General features: G+C 36.0%; 1 protein-coding gene across 1 annotated transcript; it reads right to left on the reverse strand.

Annotated features, from left to right (window-relative positions):
• Window positions 1–12,471: 12,471 nt before the first annotated feature.
• On the reverse strand, window positions 12,472–15,876 carry LOC100342135 (large ribosomal subunit protein eL13-like). Its single transcript, XM_070073235.1, has 3 exons — window positions 15,817–15,876; window positions 14,245–14,451; window positions 12,472–12,856 (listed from the first exon to the last, which is right to left on the reverse strand). The coding sequence occupies exons 1-3, from the start codon at window positions 15,874–15,876 to the stop codon at window positions 12,488–12,490; spliced, it is 636 nt and encodes a 211-aa protein (XP_069929336.1). The 3' UTR covers window positions 12,472–12,487.
• Window positions 15,877–17,510: the final 1,634 nt, after the last annotated feature.

Here is a 17,510-nt window from a genome sequence, read left to right on the forward strand (position 1 = left end):
GCCACAAGTGGCAATTTGATCCCTCTAGTTTTTACTAGCTTAGCTTTTATCAGAGTCACTTCCTATGCTAAGCATTTCTAGTAAATGGGCTTTTCATCTGCTTTCCTGTCCCCTGCTTTCCTTAATTTCCTCATGTTTCTCCCCATTTTTCCTTTTTCTCTCCCTGTCTCTTTCTCTTGTCTCCCTGTCTCTCTCCAATCCCTCTTGTCTTTCCCTTTTTCTTTTGCATATTATGAGGTAAAGAACAGATTAGAGTCAAAGCTTATTTCAAAAAAGCCTTCATTTTTGGGTTATATTAGATTTATAATTTTAACAATATGGCTAAGGCTAAAAACACTGCTTTTGATATGAATGTATTCAATTCCTTGATAAATGAATAGTAGCTTCGGGCTTCTTACAGTTTCTCCCTTTATATAACATGTCAGATTAACATTTGTCCTCGAGTAATTCTGGACTATATTCCTCTGATACGAAGCTGCTATCACTCAAAACATATGAGGGAAGAAAAGCAATGACCGTATTACTCAGATACCGCAAGATTCTGGAAGGAAGTTAATTTTCTTTCTACTATTCTTTGCCACTGGTTGGTAACAACACCAGCTTTGCTTCCCTATAAGGCTTGTATCCCACTATTACACACTGTCAATAGAAATTTATTATCATAAAATTGTGTTTTACTTCCACAGACTTATGTATTTTTAAAAACTAAAAAAAAAAAAAAATCAATCTTTTTAAAGGCACTATTACAGAGAGAGAGAAAAAGAGAGTGAGAGAGAGAGGGAACTTCTATCTGCTCTCACACACCCCAAATGACTGCAGTGGCAGGGGATGGACCAGGTCAAAGCCAGGAGCCAGGAACTCCTGCAGGGTCTCCCACAGGAGTGGCAGGTGCCCAAGTGCTTGGTCCATCTTCTAAAGCTTTCCAAGGCACATCAGCAGGGAGCTGGAGCTGAAGTGGAATAGTCAGAACACCAGCTGGCACACATATATGGGATGCCAGCATCGCAGGTGGCAGTTAAACTCACTGCTCCACCAACACTGGCTCCAAGATTTCAGTCTTAAGAAATATAAATAGTTATAAAAGTGAGGTAAAGTGAAAGTAAGTCATTGTAAAGATTAACAGAGGGAATAAGAAAGGAAGGAGGAGGAAGGGCAGGGTGTTCACTAGGTCCTAAATATGTATATATGAAATACATGAAGATTGTTTCCCTTAAATATTAAAGATAAACAGAATAAAATAAAATAAAGTTCATTTAAATAATTGCTAGACCCCATATAATGCACAAATCATATTTGATTATTTTAAAATTGGAAGATTTTTGTGAGTATGCCTGTAGGTACTTCATATTAAGATTTCTTTTTTACTTAGCTTTCCTAGTTTGGAACTTATTGCCCATTTACACTTAGTTGCTTCTCTGGGCACTATGCCCAGCTTACATTAACATTCATTTATTATGATTTACCTTATCCAGGAAAGTGTTTTGGGGCACCTTAAAATGTTAATAACTAGATACCATGGAATAGACTTATTAAACATATAAATGCATTAGGTAATCAAAGAAGATTTTTACACATCAGTTCAAATAATAGGATTATGTATATGGTATTTTGTGATTACAAAATCTGGAAACCCGGTTTTGTTTTTAAACCAATCTTGATTGTTTCATATCTAAATTAACTTCTTTTTATTGTGAGAGTAACCATGTGTAAATACTTCTCACTGGTTCATAGCTTAAAATGACAGGGGAGAATACAAACTTTAAGTGACATGTAACTTGTATAAAAGGAAGTGATTAGACAGTGTAAGCTAAATCAGATGAACAAAAAACCATATCAATAAGGATTTGCTCAAGAAAACATTATGTATTCTAGGTATTTTAGGGGAAAGGAATGTAATACAGATAATTGAAAATGAGAGAGATTAGAAAAAAAAAATTCTCCAGGAATATGGAAAGTCAGGAAGAATGAAGAGGAAATGGGAACAAAATTTATATATACCATTATTAATTATAAATTCATCATTTACATGATTCACCATCAATTGTATATATCTATTTCTTGGACACTGCTGTATAATTGGGAAATTTTATCTGGTGCTGTAATGCTGTTTATTTTTGAAAAAAGTATTTTGTTTATATGTAGCCACATCTGAGATGAAATTTTTATTTGAAATTGAGCAAATTATTAATAGCTACAATCTATAAGGACAGATATAATCATCAGAGAAAAAGTATTTAAGTATAAACTATTGTTACAAAAAAAAAGTTGATAAAGAAATGGGGTAGAATTTTCATAATTACTACAGCAAAGGAGGAAGAAAATCCAAGTACCGGGAGAAAAGTTACTATGAAATGATTGGAAAAGCATCAAAAGTAAAAATTATAGTTGATGATATCTAGAGATGGAGAATGAAGATCTACTTAGTTATGATCTACTTAGTTATGAAACAGTCCATTTTCATTCTCTGTTATAAGGCGTGGCATTTTGCACTCACTGGATCATAGTGTGCATGTCCTTTTAAAATAAAATGAAGGAAATAATGTAATGGATATTAGAATTGAATTCTTTAATAATATCCCCTATATATCAACCAAGGAAGAGTTTATGCCTGCTTTGTTTAAACTTTCTACTTAGTATAATCTTGACCTGAAAAACAGAACAGTTAATGTAGGAAAAAAAAAAACATTGAGAATGTCTTATATCCACAATCCCCACCCTAGGTTGTCTGAAATAGCTGATAATTTGAAAGCTCAGACAAGTAGATGTCAGTATATAGAGCAAGTTACAAAGCAGATGAATCACAATTGTTTTGCAATCTAATTTTCTTTTTTAAAAAATATGGCATTAGCAAAAAGAAACCAAGCCTGATAAAATAAAAGGAAGCCTATTTGACTTTTGGTACAAACGGAACAAACTAGTCAAAGGCACAATAGTATCACGGTATTATCAGAAGCTTTCAAATGTGGAAATGAAAATGAATGCTCTTACTTATGCCAATTGATAAATTTTCTTCCATTCAGTTTTGATATTTTGTAATTTACTTTTGTGTTTGTTTATTTCATTTGTTCATATTTGTTATCATTCACTGATACTCATTGTAAGGCTGGATCTATTTGGTAGAAAAATTATAGGATATACTATCGTTTGTCTTTCATTAAGCCTTATGCCTTCTTGCACAAACCACTTCACTTTTGTGGTCCAAAAGATTTAAAAAAATACTGAATTTCTGCAAGTTTCTTCTCTAACTTTTTAAACTTGTAGATCCCCTTCTCCTAGTAGCATAATTAACTTCATACAAAATTTGCTTGATACATTTTCTTTACTTTTCATAGTTTATATTCATTTCCCTATTTCCCATGTGAATTCCTCCCACTTATTATGTCTGGTATTCAAAAAATCATAAAAGAGAAATTTTATCAATGAATATATACTAAAATTCCCAATAAAGCATGTAATAGTAGTAACCATCAGTATGTTAAGGAATAACTTTTCTTGTTGATCAAAATTAATTACAGAATTTTACCAATATTGAGGCATATAATAATATTATACTTATAATAACATGGTAAGAAAAATTATTTTATTTTATTTTATTTTAATTTTGAAGTCTATTTATTTGAAAGCCATAATTACAGAGTGAGAGACAGAGACGAAGAGATCTTCCACCCATTGAGTCACTACTATATAGAGCTGCAACACCAAGAGCTGCTTTTGGGTCTCCCACATGGGTGGCAGGGGCAAAAGCACTTGAGCCATCTTAAATGGCTTTTCCTGGGTCACTGGCAATGAAATGGATGGAAAATGGAGCAGCTGGGACATAAACTGCCGCCTAGATGGATGTCCACAATGCAGGCACTAATATACAATTTAGGTAAGAGCTAAAAGTCATTTTAAAATTTTAGATATTGGTATTTATTCATAACTTTTATTCAACTAGACTATGTATTAAAATTATACATGCACTGTGATATCAAACTGAAAAAAACTGCCTTGATTTTTAAAAGAAACACGTCAATTAAGTGAAGTAGAGAGAAGCAGTGTTCATTTATTCAACCGTTTTTTGACTTTTTGTTCTAGAATTAGTGGACAATAGTAGGCAGAAAAAGTATAAACATTATTAACATAAACATGTAAGAAACAAGTCTAGTACCTGCTAATACTAACTGATGGAATAAATAAAGGGGAGAGTGATCCAACATGGGAAGTGAGATACTCAGCAGACTCATAGAATGGCAGATGTCCTAAATAGCACTCTGGCCTCAGAATCAGCCCTAAAGGCATTCGGATCTGGCTGAAAAGCCCATGAGAGTATTTCAGGCATGGAAAGCCAAGACACTCTGGCAAAAGATCTCTGCGAGTGAGATCCCAGTGGAAAGAACAGGTCTTCAAAGAAGGAGGTACCTTTCTATGAAGGGAGGAGAGAACCTCCACTTTGACTATGACCTTGTCTAAACAAGATAAGAATCGGAGAACTCAGAGGGCTTCCATAGCCTTGGAAACTCATGACTGGAGCATAGGGAGACTACTGATGCCATTGACAGGAGTGTCAATTTGTAAAGTCAACAACAGGAGTCACTGTGCACTTACTCCTCATGTAGGATCTCTGTCCTTAGTGTGCTGTGTATTGAGATTTAATGCTATAACGAGTACTCAAAGAATATATTTCACTTTGTGTTTCTATGGGGGTGCAAACTGTTGAAATCTTTACTTAATGTATACTAAACTAATCCTCTGTAAAAAAAAAAAAAAAAAAAAAAAAAAAAAAAAAAAAAGAAATTATCAACTCCCAACTTGACTCTCACTGGGATTAAACATGACAATAGGTCTGATCTGATTTCATCATCATTTAAAAAAAAATCATCTATTATTTTTCACTTTATGTTTCTGTGTGGGAGCAAACTGTTGAAATCCTTACTTAATGTATACTAAGCTGATCTTCTGTATATTAAAATAATCGAAAATGAATCTTGATGTGAATGGAAGGGGAGAGGGAGTGGGAAAGGGGAGGGTAGTGGGTGGGAGGGACGGTATGTGGGGGAAGCCATTGTAATCCATAAGTCGTACTTTGGAAATTTATATTCATTAAATAAAAGTTAAAAAAAAAAAGGCCTCTTGAGTGAAATAATTATAGAAAACGTCCCCAATTTAGAGAAAGAAAGGGACGTCCAAGTCCAGGAAACACTTAGAACTCCTAACAGACATGACCAGAAAGAACTTCACAATGACACATTGTAGTGAACTTTCCACGGTAAAAAAAAAAAAAAAAAAAAAAAAAGAATAGAATTAAATTTTTCACATTAAATAACTGCTTTTTCTTAAAAGTGAATACTATTGAAAAAATTCAATTTGAATAAGAATATTAAATGAAATCACTATTTAAAAATAAAGTAGCTACTATTCTTTAATAAAAAGAAAAAATCTTTCTTATTAAGTTCACAATGAAAGGATCAATCTGTGTTTTTAGCACTGTACAATTCAATTTTAAAATGCTAATTTACTTCACTTTTTTATTTAACAAACCAAAGACAACAGATACATTTATTATTCTTTCTATTTAAAAAAATGTCTAAAATGTATGTGGAAACATGCAAAATAATAAAATCTGGGGAAAATAATTAATTATCTTTATTCTGTATCAGTTATTTAACTTTACCATTGAAGAAAATCATCAGCAGAGTGTCGCTCCCCCTCTTCATGGAGGAACGACACTAAACACTGCCTAGGCTTCATATCCGTGTCACGGCACCATTATGTCTCTCCCCCTCTTCATGGAGGAACGACACAGGACCCTGCACTGTTCTTTCGTCTGCTCGGCCCTCCCCGGGTTTGCTGCTGGTTCTTCCCGGGTTGGCTACCGACCCTTCCACCTCCGTGGAAGGGCGGTTCCCCCTGCCAGCTTCCCCACTTCCGCGGGGGAGCGGCACACCGCCTGCCGGCTCTCTCGGGGGCTGCACAGGTGTTCCCTCAGATGTTCCCCCTTAGATGTTCCTGGTGCATGTTGTCTCTCTCCTCCTTAATAGTCCTCTTCCACCAATCCCAGCTCTGCTACCCACACGCCGAGTACGCTGCTCTCCTCCAATCAGGAGCAGGTCTTGCTGTTTATTGGTTGAACTGGAGGCAGCTGTGTAGAAGCTGCTTCTCCCTTCTCAGCGCCATATTGTGGGAGAGCAGATGCATAGAATAAGTCTTAATTCCAGTAACTTAGTCTAGTCCGAGTTGCTCCCAGTTGCTCCCCACAGCAGAGACTTCAAATTAAGCAACAGGGATCAAACTCATTCCTGTATTTGCAATGTTGTTTTGTAACATTTTTGGTTTTGCACTCACATGTCACTTATTTTAATCACTTCATTAAAACATGATCCACTGTAAGCTTTCAACTTGGTCAAGATCAACATATTTTTCTTTTACTGGTTTATTTTCAAAAATTCACTTTTATAGACATTTGTTCTTTGTGCTTTAAATATTTAAAGTAATACTTCCTTATTTATATTAGCATATTTTGCTACTTAATGTTCAATTTAATAAATTGATAATAGTTTATTTTTTCTTCAAAAAACATAAATATTTAGAAAGATAAATTTGCCCAGTTGCCACATTGATTCTCATAGTTTTCCATGTGAATTATGTCACTATTTATTTGAAAATTTTACTCTTCATTTACTCTTCCATCTGATTCACTAAAGAATGGTTAACCACCTTGAAGATGTATTTCATATTAATTTTTAATTATTGTCTCATGTGTAGAAAATATAGATTGTAAAGCTGCTAAGATTATCTTTATGTTCAAGTACATAGTACTTTTTTTATTGGCCTGACAATGAACAACTATATGCATATAGTTGTGATAAGTGCTTGACACAGTGGTTAACATAATTCTTGAGATGCCCGTATCTCATATCATAATCTCTGAGTTTGAGTTCCTCCTTTGATTCAGATTTCAGCCACCTGCTAATGTGTACCCTGAATGGTACCAGTTGTCATTTCTTGTCATTTTTTAAAAACTCTAGCTTATAGTTTCTTTATTTCAAATATAGACCTTTATTTATGGTTTCTTTAACATCTGTGAAGTCAACACATACAATCAGCTGTTTTGACTATATCAAGCTTCTTTTTTTCTCATCTCCCACCATTCCCCAGTCATTAACTCTTCCTGCTGTCCTCAAATCTCTGTCAATGCCAACAGCAGCAATCTCAGAGACCTCAACCTCAGGTTTGCCCCTTTCTAATGACCATCTCTTCTTACCTTTTTCCAGCTCACATCCTCTTGTACTTCAACTTTATTAACACCTACATCTTATAAAGACTTAAAATTCAATGTCCCTACCACATTTTTATTCTTCAACCCCTTGACATTTCATGTTCCATAGTCAACCCATTACATTATCTCCTTTTTACACACTGAGCTCACTCCTTTTTCCCTAGTTGTATGGCCTCTGGACTATCCCAAAACTTCTCTCTTCTACTTTGGAATCTTTGGCCAGCATAAATAAGCACTACTGAGTGATCCTTATTTAAATTAATGATGGCTACTTTCAGGCATGCCATTATATCTTAAACATAATAAAAAGTGTTTATAATAATTGTGAAGTCTTAGTTGTCTTTTTCTGCTGGCTTTATTATTTTTAGTATTTGTTTCCCATCTTTGCCCCCTGTCTCCTTGTAAGTAGAATGATTTTCTTTTCTTTTCTGTTACCTTCTGTAGACGCAGATGAGTCATCTATTTTTTGTACACAAAATAGAACTATTTCTCTACCTTAGTTGCCATATGTCCCACAACATACAGTTCAAGTACACACATGGTACTTATATAAAATAATTAGATGTCAGTTACTTTCCCTCCTCTATTTTCCTCATTTACTGCTACATCAAAGCAGTTATTGAATTATTTGTCAAACCATTTTCTCCTCAACTTCTACAATTTGCTTAGTTGAATGTATGGTTACTATAATTGCATTTCTATAATAATTTTTTGAATTATGTATTTCCAAAATAATTTTATATCCATCTATATCTTCCAGTTAGAGAGAACTATGTCGACATACATATAACAAGATTAATTTTATCACTGTTCTTTTTTTTAAAACTTTTATTTAATGAATATAAATTTCCAAAGTACAGCTCATGGATTATAATGGCTTCCCCCCGATAACTTCCCTCCCACCCGTAACCCTCCCCTTTCCTACTCCCTCTCCCCTTCCATTCACATCAAGATTCATTTTCGATTCTCTTTATATACAGAAGATCAGTTTAGCAAACATTAAGTAAAGATTTCAACAGTTTGCTCCCACACAGAAACATTAAGTGAAAAATACTGTTTGAGTACTAGTTATAGCATTAAATCTCAATGTACAGCACATTAAGGACAGAGATCCTACATGAGGAGTAAGTGCACAGTGACTCCTGTTGTTGACTTAACCAATTGACACTCTTGTTTATGGCATCAGTAATCACCCTAGGCTCTTGTCATGAGCTGCCAAGGCTATGGAAGCCCCCTGAGTTCACCGACTCTGATCATATTTAGACAAGGCCATGGTCAAAGTGGAAGTTCTCTCCTCCCTTCAGAGAAAGGTACTTCCTTCGTTGATGGCCCGTTCTTTCCACTGGGATCTCACTCACAGAGATCTTTCATTTAGGTTTTTTTTTTTTTTTTTTTTTTTTTTTTTTTTTCCAGAGTGTCTTGGCTTTCCATGCCTGAAATACTCTCATGGGCTTTTCAGCCTGATCCGCATGCCTTAAGGGCTGATTCTGAGGCCAGAGTGCTGTTTAGGACATCTGCCATTCTATGGGTCTGCTGTGTATCTCACTTCCCATGTTGGATCATTCTCTCCCTTTTTGATTCTATCAGCTAGTATTTGCAGACACTAGTCTTGTTTCTGTGATCCCTTTGGTTCTTAGTCCTATCATTATGATCAATTGTGAACAGAAATTGATCACTGGGACTAGTGAGATGGCATTGGTACATGCCACCTTGATGGGATTGAATTGGAATCCACTGGTATGTTTCTAACTCTACCATTTGAGGTAAGTCAACTTGAGCATGTTCCGAATTGCACACCTCTTCCCTCTCTTATTCCCACTCTTATATTTAACAGTGATCATTTATCAGTTAAGTTTCAGCACTTAAGAATAATTGTGTATTGATTACAGTATTCAACCAAAAGTATTAAGTAGAACAAACAAACAAAAATACTAAGAGGGATAACGTATCAAGCTGATAAGATGAAGTACAAAGAACAGTGATAAAATTACTGTTCTTTGTTCTTCATCTTATTCACTTTTTAAAACTAGAATATGTATTTTATGTTTCACTCATTTAAATGGCAGAGAGAGAGAGAGAGAGAGAGAAATTTTCATCTGCTGATTGACTTCTCAAATAGTCCCATTGGCCAGCCCGGGGCCCAGAGCTTCTTCCAGCTCTTGCACATAGGTATAGGGGTTTAATAACTTGGGCCATTTTCTGCTGATTTCCCAGGCACATCATCAGGGAGCTGGATCAGAAGTGGAGAAGCCAGGTCTTGAATGGGCACTCATATGGGATGCCAGTGTCACAAGATGAGGCTTAACCTGCTATACCACAATGCCACCCCCATAAACAAGAATATATATTTTTAAAATTGTTTTATTTGAAAGACAGAGAGACAGAGAAAGAGAAATAGACAGAGAAGTATCTCCCAATTGCTGATTCCCCCTGCCAAATGTCTACTATATCAGAGCTTGCATTAGGTTAAAGCTAGGACTCAGAAGGGAATACCAATGGAGTCTCAAATCAAGGTGGTAGGGACCAACTTCTTGAGCCATTGCCTGCTGACTCCTAGGGTTTTCTTTAGGTGGACGTTGTAATGAGAAGTGGAGCCAGTACTACAGCAAGGCATCCCAAAATAATTTGATTTTTTTAATATTAAAGGCTGTGATAGAATTCTACTTTTCAATATGCTATAATATAAACATAGTACATATATAAAACAGGCATCCCAAATGACATTGTTACGCCAAATGTCTGGCCTTACCTTATATAAATTTGAAGACCTCTTTAGAGCTTTTATTTATTTATTTATTTATTTATTTTCTCTTTTTTAAAATTGTATTTAATGTATACAAATTTCATGTTTTTCATGTATATACATTTAGGAACATAATGATACTTCCCACCCTACCCTCCCTCCATCCATATTCCCACCCTTCCTCCTCCTTCCTCTCTTATTCCCTCTCTTAATTTTTTACAATGATCTATTTTTGCTTACTTTATACTCAAAAGATTAAGCTTATACTAAGTAAAGAGTTCATCAAGTAGTAAGAAAAAAATTTCTATTCTTCCACAGTAGAGACAAGGGCTATAAACAACCCTCGAAGCTCTAAATGTCAATTTCATTCCTATACATTGCATTTTTGGTACTCTATTGTTTACAACAGATCAGGAAAAACATACGGTATTTGTCTTTTTGGGACTGATCTATTTTCTATTATTATTTAAAAGTAATTTAGTGAATGCTTGTTTCGTATCATTACTTGGTGACATAAATTCTGAATTCTTTCACGTCACTGGGTATATTTATTTCTTTTTGATGGATTAGCAATTTACTTGCTAGTTGTCTTATTTTGAGGATGTTACTTTCTCTTACAACATTAAAACTATTTCCTCTCATTCCACCTTTAGTTTTAGATGCAGGTCTCATGATATCCAATATTTTTCACTTGGCAAACTATTTGTCTGCCTGTAACTTTATATGATCTATATTTCTACTTAAAAATGCACACAAATTTGGGAATTTTGGTTAACACTTAAGCCACCGTTTTGCATGTCCACATACGATATCAAAATGCTGATTGATTCCCGGATACTCTGCAAATAATCCATCTTCCTACTACTGTATTCTAGGAGGCAGGATTGATGGCTGACGTTCTTGGATCCTTACCATACCTGTGGGAAACCTATATAGAATTATTGGCTCTTAGCTTTAGCCTTATCCAATACTGGCTTTTGTGGGCATTTGGAGAGTGAACCAGTAGGTGAAAGATCTCTCGATTTCTCTCTCTCTTTCTCTCTCATTCTCGCTCTTGCTCTGGCACTTATTTATTTATTACTTACTTACTTATTTTGAAATAAAGAGTTACAGAGAGAAAGGGTGAGACAAAGAAAGTGAGAGAGAAAGGGAGAGAAAGAGAGAGAGAGACCTTCCATCTACTGATCCTTCCATAGATGGTTTCAACAGCTAGCACTGGGTCAGGCCAAAACTAGGAGACAGGAGTTTCATCTGGGTCTCCCACATGGATGGTAGGGGCTCAAACACTTGGGTCATCATCCACTGTTTTTCCCAAGCCATTAGCATGGAACTGGATCAGAAGTGGAGCAGCTGGACCATAAACTGGTGCCCATATGGGATGCCAACATCTCAGGTAGTAGGTTTATCTGTTATACCACAATGCTGGCCCCTGCTTTGCTTTTCAAGTGGATAAACATAAATAATTAAAATTTGTTTTATATTCATCTAATTTTAATACAACTACCTACTATATATCTTATCAGTTGTATTTGAAATTTATTGATTTCTCTCAAATAACATCAGTGACTTTCTGCAGATCAGTACAATTTTCTTATATTTATTTACTTATTATCACTTCTACAATTGTTTTTCTCCTGTAAACCCATGTATTCTTATATCATCTTTATTTTCATTCCTGTTTTTCCTTACACTAAATTAAAGGCATAGCATCAAGATGAATTTCAGCATGCTAATACTAATTTTGCAAGTGACAACAAGTACCATCTCTAAGGGCCCTCCCTAAGGGAGAATATATGACAGTCTGAAAGATTTGCCATCCGCACTGGTGAGTCCTGACATTGTTGCTTTTGTTGATTCTCAGCAGTGGGTGACCATCCCATATTGTTGGATGTTGTGCTTCAGTGAGCACTTACAAGTGAGAAGAATGGCTGATGCTCTTAGGTGATCCCCAAAAAATAGACTCAGCATCTCTTCTACCTTTTTGCTTACATACATACACTGAGTTTATTAGCATCTGATACATGTATCAATAGAATTGAATGACCACTCTGCTTTCAGAATATGGATAAGCTCAATGACTTATTACTGGATGGTTGACGGATGGATTGATGGTTTTATAAGTGTGATATTTTTAAAAAGACCTATTGCATATGAAGTATACATATAAATCACAACATAACTGAAATGTTAACATGGGAAATGTACTATTTCTTTGAACAATTTCTAATCTAATAATATAGGTGTCTTTGATGACAATGACATATATTTACTGCTGGAGGAACTTATACAGAGATGTACAATAAATCAAAGAGACTAAACCATGAATATAATTTAATACCTGCTGCTGCCTGGTTGTCTTCTACAATGTTTATAAATAGGTATTTTTGATTTAGAAAACATATAAAATGTATGTGACCTCTATGTTTGTATTTTTCCAGACCCTTTTTATTACAAGAAATAAGGATGTGCAAGTCCCCAGCGAGGCCTTATTTTTTCTTTTCAACGTCCTGTTCTGCAGCTTCCTTGGCTCTTTTTGCCCGGATGCCAAAGAGGCAGGCATTGGCGCGGGCCATGCGGAGACTGGCGAAAGCCTTGAAGTTCTTCTCCTCCTCTGTAATAACTCTGGCTTTCTCCTTCTTGAAGACGTTCCAGATGGGCATGACTGGTCCTGTCAGCTGGGTGGCCAACTTCAGTTCTTCAGCCGAGCTGTCACCTTTCTTGGGGGCCGAGGGCTTCCGCGGGAAGAGGACCAGCTTGGAGCGGTACTCCTTCAGCCGCTGCACGTTGGCCTGCAGGGACTCGGTGGACTTGTTCCGCTGCCGCGGGTCCACGGAGATACCGATGGTCCGCGCCACCTTCTTTTTTTTTTTTTTTTAACTTTTATTTAATGAATATAAATTTCCAAAGTACGATTTATGGATTACAATGGCTTCCCCCCCATAACGTCCCTCCCACCTGCAACCCTCCCCTTTCCCACTCCCTCTCCCCTTCCATTCACATCAAGATTCATTTTCGATTATCTTAATATACAGAAGATCAGCTTAGTATACATTAAGTAAGGATTTCAGCAGTTTGCTCCCACACAGAAACATAAAGTGAAAAATAATAGATGATTTTTTTTTAAATGATGATGAAATCAGATCAGACCTATTGTCATGTTTAATCCCAGTGAGAGTCAAGTTGGGAGTTGATAATTTCTTTTTTTTCTTTTTTTCTTTTTTTTTTTTTTTTGTTACAGAGGATCAGTTTAGTATACATTAAGTAAAGATTTCAACAGTTTGCACCCCCATAGAAACACAAAGTGAAATATATTGTTTGAGTACTCGTTATAGCATTAAATCTCAATGCACAGCACATTAAGGACAGTGATCCTACATGAGGAGTAAGTGCACAGTGACTCCTGTTGTTGACTTTACCAATTGACACTCCTGTCTATGGCATCAGTAGTCTCCCTATGCTCCAGTCATGAGTTTCCAAGGCTATGGAAGCCCTCTGAGTTCTCCGACTCTTATCTTGTTTAGACAAGGTCATAGTCAAAGTGGAGGTTCTCTCCTCCCTTCAGAGAAAGGTACCTCCTTCTTTGAAGACCTGTTCTTTCCACTGGGATCTCACTCGCAGAGATCTTTTGCCAGAGTGTCTTGGCTTTCCATGCCTGAAATACTCTCATGGGCTCTTCAGCCAGATCTGAATGCCTTTAGGGCTGATTCTAAGGCCAGAGTGCTATTTAGGACATCTGCCATTCTATGAGTCTGCTGAGTATCTCACTTCCCATGTTGGATCACTCTCCCCCTTATTTATTCTATCGGTTAGTGTTAGCAGGTACTAGACTTGCTTATGTGCTCCCTTTGACTCTTAGTCCTTTCATTATGATCAATTGTGAACTGAAATTGATCACTGGGACTAGTGAGATGGCATTGGTACATGCCACCTTGATGGGATTGAATTGGAATCCCCTGGTATGTTTCTAACTCTACCATTTGGGGCAAGTCAGCTTGAGCATGTCCCAAATTGTACATCTCTTCCCTCTCTTATTCCCACTCTTATGTTTAACAGGGATCACATTTCAGTTAATTTTCAACACTTAAGAATAACTGTGTATTAATTACAGAATTAAACCAGTCATATTAAGTAGAACAGACAAAAAAACTACTAAGAGGGGTAATGTATTAAGTTGTTCATTAACAGTCAGGGCTGTGCTGATCAAGTCACCATTTCCCATAGTGTCCATTTCACTTCAGGCCACCTTCTTGTGGATGCCGGCCACCCGCAGCTCCTCCAGGCTGAAGCCGAGGCCTGCGAGCACCTTCGTGTGGTACCTCAAGGTCGGGCAGCGCACAATGGGCGGGATGGGCCCCGCTGCGGGCCGCGGGGCTATGCGGCGGGCTCGCGCTTGCCGGGCCTTGCGCCTCCTCCGCGCGAGAACAGAGAAGCGGAAAGCTAAACTGATCTTCTGTATATAAGGAGAAAGGAAAATGAATCTTGATGTGAATGGAAGGGGAGAGGGAGTGGGAAAGGGGAGGGTTGCGGGTGGGAGGGACGTTATGGGGGGGAAGCCATTGTAATCCATAAGCTGTACTTTGGAAATTTATATTCATTAAATAAAAGTTAAAAAAAAATTTAAAAAAAACTTTAAATATTTCAAGGAAAAAACAAGAAATAAGGATGTGAAAAGTCGTTAGGTGTTATGTTAAAACTCATTAAAGCAGAGAATATATAACCACAAGTTATTTTACAAAAGAGTGTCAATTGCATTTAAAGGTTTAAATGTCCATATATTCTTCCATAGTCACAACAGTTAATGATATTAATTTAAGAATTCCTGAGGCATGTGTTTTCAAAACTTTTGAAAGAGTTACAGAGACAGAGAGGGAGAGAGACATTGATCTTCCTTCTGCATTTTCACTCCCTAAATGGCCACAGCAGGTGGGGCTGGAGCATGCTGAAGAACATGAGCCAGGAGCTACATTCAGGTCTCCCACACGGGTGGCAGGCATCCAAATGCCTGGGTGACTTCTGTGATTTTTCCCAGGCCAGTAGCAGGGAGGTGGATCCAAGAGATGCAGCCAGGACACAAACCAACACCCATCTGGAATGCCTTCATCACAGGCAGTTGCTTTACACAATATGCCACAATGCTGGCCCGCTAATTTTGTTTTTTGAAATTATTCTTTGCCTTTTAATAAAATAAAATAACATAAAATACAAACCTCTATTTTAGTAGAAAAGTTCTGTGGTTACTAATTTCTCTTATTAATCATAAGACAGTTTACTATATAAAGATACATGATATTGGTAATTCTAATCTGTGTCTTGATGTTTTGACATTATTATGTTAAAACAGAGCATTAATGAGAAGCTAAACTTAACCTGAAATATTTGCTTCTTATTGAATTACTATCTTCTATATATTAACAAACATAATACTTTCAATATGGTTGCAGATAATCAACCTATCTATTTTAGTCATCTATTTTATTAATAATCATTCCATTTTGAGGCCTGTATTTGTAAATCTTTTAGAACACATGAAGGCATTATGAATACACAGGATATTGGTGACAGGCTACTGCTTTAACAATGAGGAAGTGCTGCTTTTTAGAGTTAGATCAACTGATATTTTATGACAACAAAACTTGTTTCTTTTTTCCTTTCTCTCTTCCCCCTTCCTTCCTTCCTTCCTTCCTTCCTTCCTTCCTTCCTTCCTTCCCTCCTTCCTTCCTTCCATCTTTCCTTCCTTCCTTCCTTTCTTCATTCTCTCTCTCTCTCACTCTCTTTCTTTCTTTCTTGAATTTGAATTTCCCTGACAACTAATTACCCTGACCATTTTTCCTTTTGTCTTTTGGCCATTTGCATTTTTCCCTTTGAAAAAATGCATATTCGTACCCTTTGCACATTTTTAACAGGATTGTTTCTTGGTGGTGGTGGTGAGTTTCTTGAACTCCTTATATATTATGAATATTAGTCTTTACAGTTGCATAATTAGAAAATACTTTGCCTTACTTTCTTGATTGTCTCTTCCCTTTGTTAATTTTTTCTTTTGTAGTTCAGAGGCTTCTCAGGTTGATATAATCTCATTTGTCTATTTTTTTCCTTTATTGCCTGTGCTTTTGGGGTCTTTTTCAAGAAGTGTTTGCATATGCCAATACCTTACAGTTGTTCTCAACTAGTTTGATAATTTCAGCTCCTAAGTTTGAGTACTTTACCCTTTTGAGTTGATTTTTGAATAAGATTTAAGGTAGAGATCTTGTTTCAAACTTCTGCATGTGGAAATAATATTTTCTCAACAACATTTATTGAAGATACTGTCTTTTCTCCAGGGGACGTTTTTAGTACATTTGTCAAAGAATAATGATTCTAGTTGCATGGATTTATTTCTAGTGTTTCTATGCTATAACATTGATCTGCATGCATATTTTTATGCCAGTAATTTGCTTTTTTGGTTACAAAAGACCTGTAGTATATCTTGAAATCTGATATTATGGGGTTTCCAATTATACTTTTATTGATTAAGATTGCTTTGGTTATTTGAGGCTTTTGTGTTTTCATATGAATTTTAGGATAGTTTTATGATTCTGAGTAAGAAAAATAAATGCATGTTGAAAAATGATATAGATTCGTGGGTTCAGAGAACCTTAAGCCCCATCCAATAATTTTTATAAGACCAAGAAGTAAACACATGTTCTCTAACTTAAAATCAAGGCATTATAAAAATATAGAGAAGTATACATGAACCTAAAAACTGAAGATTAGTGCATTGGCATATTGGTTAAGCAACTACTCAGAATGCCTGCATTTTATATCAGAGTGTCTGGATTTCAGTTATCTTTCTTCTCCCAAATCTGGCTTCTTATCACTGTGTCTGTTGGGAAGCAGCAAATGATTGCTCAATACTTTGGTCCCGCTAATGAGGAACTCTGATAGAGTTCAGGGTTCTTGGCTACAGCCTGGCTCAGTCTTCACTGTATGAAAATTTGAGGAGTGAGTCAGCAGATGGAAGATCCTTTTCTGTCTTTTCCTATCTCCCTTTCTCTCTGTGTCTCTATGTATTTCAAATACGTACAGATATGTGAATGAAAATAAATCTAAAAATCAAAAACTAATACAACATAATTGCACATGGTATATCAGGTAAAATGCTTTTCCTGGTACATTCCACAGATAGGCAGCAATAGCATTATCTTCAGTTTTTTAAAAAATGTAAATTCTGTGGCTTTCTGATCAGAATCTCTAGGGTTCTGCCAAGGAATCTGTTATTGCATAAGCTTTCAAAGTGACTATGTGTAACCTTATGCAAAAGTATTGCTTTAAAGCAAAGTTACATTTTCCTAAAATACATAGAATTTTATATACTCTTTAAGGTTAAAAAAGTTCAAGTTTTCTACAAAAGAATACTTTGTTTTGTTCTAGTACTATTGGTTGAACTCTGTGATTAACACAAATTATTCTTAGGTGTTTAAATTTTAACTGAAAAATGACCCCTGTTAAATACAAGAGTAGGAATAAGAGAGG

This window comes from Oryctolagus cuniculus, chromosome 4 (genome assembly GCF_964237555.1).
Source record: "Oryctolagus cuniculus chromosome 4, mOryCun1.1, whole genome shotgun sequence".
NCBI classification, from domain to species: Eukaryota; Metazoa; Chordata; class Mammalia; order Lagomorpha; family Leporidae; genus Oryctolagus; species Oryctolagus cuniculus.

What these genes read in the sequence shown, in the direction of transcription:
- LOC100342135 (XM_070073235.1), bottom strand. Translation starts at nt 15,876, where the DNA reads ATGCATTTTTTCAAAGGGAAAAATGCAAATGGCCAAAAGACAAAAGGA. An exon ending in CAAAAGGAAAAATGGTCAGG is followed by an intron (nt 14,452 to 15,816) that starts GTAATTAGTTGT and finishes CCTTATATACAG; the next exon opens with AAGATCAGTTTAGCTTTCCG. An exon ending in TGGCCGGCATCCACAAGAAG is followed by an intron (nt 12,857 to 14,244) that starts GTGGCCTGAAGT and finishes AAAAAAAAGAAG; the next exon opens with GTGGCGCGGACCATCGGTAT.